Source organism: Myotis brandtii, unplaced genomic scaffold, assembly GCF_000412655.1.
Source record: "Myotis brandtii unplaced genomic scaffold, ASM41265v1 scaffold143, whole genome shotgun sequence".
NCBI classification, from domain to species: Eukaryota; Metazoa; Chordata; class Mammalia; order Chiroptera; family Vespertilionidae; genus Myotis; species Myotis brandtii.
Genome location: NW_005355115.1, coordinates 3,205,685 through 3,210,933, shown reverse-complemented (window position 1 = coordinate 3,210,933; position 5,249 = coordinate 3,205,685). Strand labels below are relative to the sequence as shown.

The window sequence follows — 5,249 nt, the reverse complement described above, 5'->3', positions numbered from 1 at the left end:
CGGAGAAGGTGGGGAGTCAGAGGCCCCGGCCTCCCCCTGCTTCGTCATCGCCTCCCCCTGGGCCTCACCACCAGCCCGGGAGGCAAGGCCGTCTTAGGGGCGGGACGTGGAGGCTCTGACCCGAGCACTTCCCCTTATGTTACCGTCTTCTGGCCGGAAGATGTCTCCTTTTTTGGAGGGGCCAGCAGTCCTGACCTTCAAGGCTCTGCATGACCTGGCCCCGTCTGCGTCGCCCACTCACCTTCCCTGGTGGAGCCACGCTGGCCGGCTCAGTTCCTCTCCTTCGCCTCCCCCCATCCCTTCACTCCTCCTTCTGTCGGGGTTGAGATGACACTCAGAGGCCTCCCTGACCGCCCACAGTATGGCCCTCCACCCTCGCCATTGTGCTCCTTCCCAGGGCTTGTTTCCTTCATAGCACCACTGTAACTTGTGATTACGTATTACATGGAGATACACATTGATGATTCTAAGGGCTGCCTCGCTCCCTAGACCAGCGATGGCGAACCTATGACACGCGTGTCAGAGGTGACACTCGAACTCATTTTTTTGGTTGATTTTTCTTTGTTAAATGGCATTTAAATATATAAAATAAATATCAAAAATACAAATCTTTGTTTTACTATGGTTGCAAATATCAAAAAATGTCTATATGTGACACGGCACCAGAGTTAAGTTAGGGTTTTTCAAAATGCTGACATGCCGAGCTCAAAAGGTTTGCCATCACTGCACTAGACTATATGCTCCAAGTGGCCGGGGACTGTGTTGATTTGTTCCCATATTCTTCACCCCAGCAAAGGCCTGACCTAACAGGTCCCTCAAACATGTGTGGAATATGGGGAAGGAAAAAACACAACACAGGAAAAGCCATAGCTCCCTTGTGTCGCCCTCCCGAGGCCGGCCCTTGTCCCCACAACCTCCGAGGAAGTGAGTGGTGAGGCCCCCTTATTTCTACCTCCTTACTTCTCCTTTCCTCCACCCTCTGCATTTCCACAGAAAGGGCCAGGATCTGTGCTGGACAGAGGCCGGAGGACTGTCAGCCCTCCCCGCCCCCCCAGCACGGTCCTCCCCTGCTAAGGTGATCCTCTCCGCTCTGCTTCCACCACAAGGTCACAGGACAGGCCCGTGTAAAAACCCCCAGTGCACACAGACATGCATTGGCGCAAAACAACTCTAGGGGGGAAAACCTTTTTAAAGTCTCTGCCGTTTTAGTGTCATGTTTTGAAACTTCCCCTTCCCCAAGGCTCAGTCCGGGGCCTTCTGTGTGTCAAGTCTTTAAACAACAGTTCTCAATAGCAGTGAGATGGGAGCTCTGAGGGCTCTGCTTGCTCGTATTTCAGTTTCTCTCCTCGCTCAGGAGAGTCCTCATTTTCCTATTGGTTGGCAGTTTCAGGGTGACCCGGCGTGGGTGGGAACAAGAGCCCCTGCCATCTTCCAGGGAGGTCAACAGGCTTCACCCAGGATACCGGGGGCTTCGGGGTGGGAGGGGTCTTCCGAGAATCTCCGTCCACCTGGGAAGCTCTTCTTTCCGGACTGGCTCGCCCTCACTTGTGATCCCTCCTCTCAGCTCAGGACTGTGCTGGCCCAGCAGTCCCCAGGACTCCGGGAGGGCACGCTGCCTGGGCCCAAACTGCAGCAACTGTGGCTCTAGCTTCCGGAAGGGAAGACGGGAAGCCTCCAGGGCCCCAGACCCTGCCCTGGCTTCAGTCAGCGCACATCAGTGGCTTTCCAGAGATCTTCAGGTCATCGAAGGGCAAGAGAGCAAAGGGCTGAGAAAGAGAATGGAGAGAAGCAAGGTCAGGGTCCGGGGGGGAGGGGGGAAAGGCAGTGGTGGGGGAAGGGAGCTGGGGAGACCTATTGGGTCGTTTGCTCCCCATCAACTGACTCTTGGGCAGGAGGGAACAAATCTTCCTACTAATCTCCCAAATGGTAATCCCTCTGGGCTAGCAAGAGTCCCGAGGCCTTAGGCAAGTCCTCCCTCTCTAAGAAAATCCCTGAATATCACAGATAAGAAGGACCAAGGAGGTGATCCAGCCCAAGGGTCTAGTTTCTGGGGGGTTGGGGTGGGGGAAGGGTACTCACAAAATATTTTTAATATTTTTTTACATTGAACACTTAAAAATGGAGACTATACAGAAAATCTAGGTTTCATCTCTCTTAAAACATTCCCAAGACCTGGAAATGCTGGACCATATTCCCCCTCAGCAATTATCTGCTGAAGCTGAATGGAGTGACCCTCGGTCAGAGACTCTCTGGCCTCCCACAGGTCCCGCCACCCACTGTACTACATCTGGCCTGCTTCCCTGATCCGCGTTAGCTACAGTCCAAGTTTGGGCTGAGAGAGGGGCAGAAGCTTGCCCAGGATCCCACAGTTGGCGAGTGGCAGAATCAATGGATTGCCCCCCAGGATCCTAACTCCGTGGTCGCCAAACCGCGGCTCGGGAGCCACATGAGGCTCTTTGGCCCCTTGAGTGTGGCTCTTCCACAAAATACCACGTGGGGGCGCGCACATACAGCGCGAATGAAACTTCGTGGCCCATGCGCAGAAGTCAGTATTTTGTGGAAGAGCTGGTATTTTGTGGAAGAGCCACACTCCAGGGGCCAAAGAGCCGCATGTGGCTCGCAAGCCGCGGTTTGCCAAGCCGCAGTTTGCCGACCACTGTCCTAACTCCTTGGCGATTTCAGCCATCACAGCTCCGGTCTCTGCTAAGGGTGTGGGAAGGGCTGGAGAGCAGAGCTGAGTGTGTGCCTCTTACATCCTCAGCCAGGTCCTGGGGCGTCACATCCTCAGCCAGGTCCTGGGGCGTCTCGTCCTCCACGTTCCTCAGCAGAGAGTCGGCACCTGCTTCTCGCAGGGTGGACGAGATGCTCTTGAGGCCGCGGCCTGCAGCAAGGTGCAGGGGTGTGCACCCATTGAGCATACGGGCGTCTACCCGGGCCCCGGCCTGGAGCAGGAACTGTACCAGACTCCGCTCCTGAGTCTCCACAGCCAGGTGCAGCGCTGTCTTCCCACTCGTGCCCTCCTGGAGGAAAATAAGGGTGTCTTCCAAGGCCCTCAAGAGGAAGCATGCTGGGTCCAGGCCCCGGGGAAGGTGTGTGCCACCACTTCTGACACTGGGAGTGGACCTGAGGGCTGGACCAGGTGACGGGCAGACACCAGGCCAGGCAGCACCCTGACTGGCCACCTCACCTGCACATCAATGTCCGCTCCATTTTCAAGAAGCAGTTTCATGAGTGGCTGGTTCCTCTGCAGAGTGGCGATGTGGAGACAGGCCAGACCTAGGATGGAGTGAATGTGGAGGCTGCTAATCTGCATCCACCAACTCTCTCTCCCCCACTCTTCAGGGACCTCCCTAGCCCTCGGCCCCAAGGGACCCACTGCCCACTCAATATCTCTGATCACAGGGCTGTTAAAACCCAAACCCAAAAACCCCCTCAAAAGTCTGAGGGGAAAGGAACGTAAAGTTTCCACCTTTTCAGAGTCATGTTATTGAAACTTTCATGCTTCAGGGGTCAGGTTGCTGAGTGACACCCCCATACAGGCACCCTCCCCTAACATCCCCCCTCCCGCATTCTCTCTAACTCTAACTGCCTGCTTTGAAACCCTGGCCACAGCCACCTTCTTCAGAGGTCTCTGGGATCCTCATACCCCAGCCCCACACCCCCAGGGCCACTTCCTCCCATGCGCTTCCCTACCTTTTTTCTGGCTCCTCTGCTTAAAGAACTAGATTCAGATTCACACGTCTGCTCAAAGGTCCCTGCTCCACAAGGCTTTCCCTGACCACTATTCAATCACATGTAATCACACAGCCCCACCCACCCCCACATTCCAATTCTTCTCACTCTGTTCTTCTTTCCCGAAGCACCGACTGCCTTTTAACCTACTAGATAATCCACTTCCTATATTTATTGTCTATCTCAATCCTTCTGTTTTGTTCACAGATGCAGTCCCAGGTTCTAGAATAGTGTCTGGCACAAAGAGGCCCTCAGTACATTTTGTTGAATGAATTAATGATCTCTGTTCAACTGAATATCTTTTTTTTTTTAAATATTTTATTGATTTTTTACAGAGAGGAAGGGAGAGGGATAGACAGTTAGAAACATTGATGAGAGAGAAACATCAATCAGCTGCCTTCTGCACACCCCCAACTGGGGATGTGCCCGCAACCAAGGTACATGTCCTTGACCGGAACCGAACCTGGGACCTTTCAGATCGCAGGCCGATGCTCCATCCACGGAGCCAAACCGGTCAGGGCCAACTGAATATCTTGAGGGCAAGATTTAGATCTCTGTTTAGCACACAGCAGGTTCTAAGTGAATTCTAAATCAAATTCATTCATCCAGCAAAGATGTACTGAGTATCTATGTACTTAGACCTGGAGGTGCATCAATGGACAAGCTATGGTATGAACCCCCCTCCCCTCCCCTCCCCTCCCCTCCCCTGAGAGTAGGGTCCTGGTCTCTTGTCCCCTTTTCAACCTATGTGCTCTATGGCTGCCCGTACCTTGCCAATTTTGCAGCTGGAGGTCCAGGGAGTGAGGTGGTCCTTTGCCTGGCTCTGGCTGTCCTTCCAGCAGGCAACGGGCACAGGTTAGGTGCTGGCGCTGGCAGGCCACATGCAGGGCTGTGTCACCATGTCGGTCCTGTAGCATGCGGCTGGCCCCTTTCAGCACTAGGGCCTGGACTGTACCTGGCTGGTCCAGATGTACAGCCAGGTGCAGTGCTGTCTGTAGGCACAAACAGAGGGTTGCAGGGCCACTGCAGCATGCTCCCACCTCTGGGGACATGCTCGGGTGGGCACAGGAATTGACAACGGCCAGCACCAGCCTTGAGGGCAGCTTACAGAGGCTACGGCCCTGCTCTTCCAAGGCCACATTACCCAGCCCTTCCCTCTGTCGCCCCCCACCAAGCTCTTGGGACCCCAATCCTGGAGGCAGGGTGAGGGAAGTGGCCCCCTGCTCTTCTTGAAGGTTCTCTTAGCCCCTGGAGAAAGCACAGATGGGAGTCAGGGTCTACCTTCTCATCCTCTAGGCGCCGTGGTCGGCAAACTGCGGCTCACGAGCCACATGCGGCTCTTTGGCCCCTTGAGTGTGGCTCTTCCTAAGCCTTAGGAGTACCCTAATTAAGTTAATAACAGTGTGCCTACCTATATAGTTTAAGTTTAAAAAATTTGGCTCTCAAAAGAAATTTCAATCGTTGTACTGTTGATATTTGGCTCTGTTGACTAATGAGTTTGCCGACCACTGTTCTAG

General features: G+C 54.2%; 1 protein-coding gene across 1 annotated transcript in view; it reads right to left on the bottom strand.

The window, feature by feature from the left end:
* Positions 1-1,185: 1,185 nt before the first annotated feature.
* NFKBIE (nuclear factor of kappa light polypeptide gene enhancer in B-cells inhibitor, epsilon) overlaps positions 1,186-5,249 on the bottom strand; it is a 7,657-nt gene continuing 3,593 nt past the window's right edge. The window contains exons 3-6 of the mRNA XM_014535370.1: positions 4,502-4,724; positions 3,188-3,276; positions 2,754-3,020; positions 1,186-1,766 (exon numbers count right to left, since the gene is read on the bottom strand). Of these exons, the coding sequence (XP_014390856.1) occupies positions 1,701-1,766; positions 2,754-3,020; positions 3,188-3,276; positions 4,502-4,649 (570 nt within the window). The 5' untranslated portion in view covers positions 4,650-4,724 and the 3' untranslated portion in view covers positions 1,186-1,700. The remainder of the gene's footprint in view (positions 1,767-2,753; positions 3,021-3,187; positions 3,277-4,501; positions 4,725-5,249) is intronic.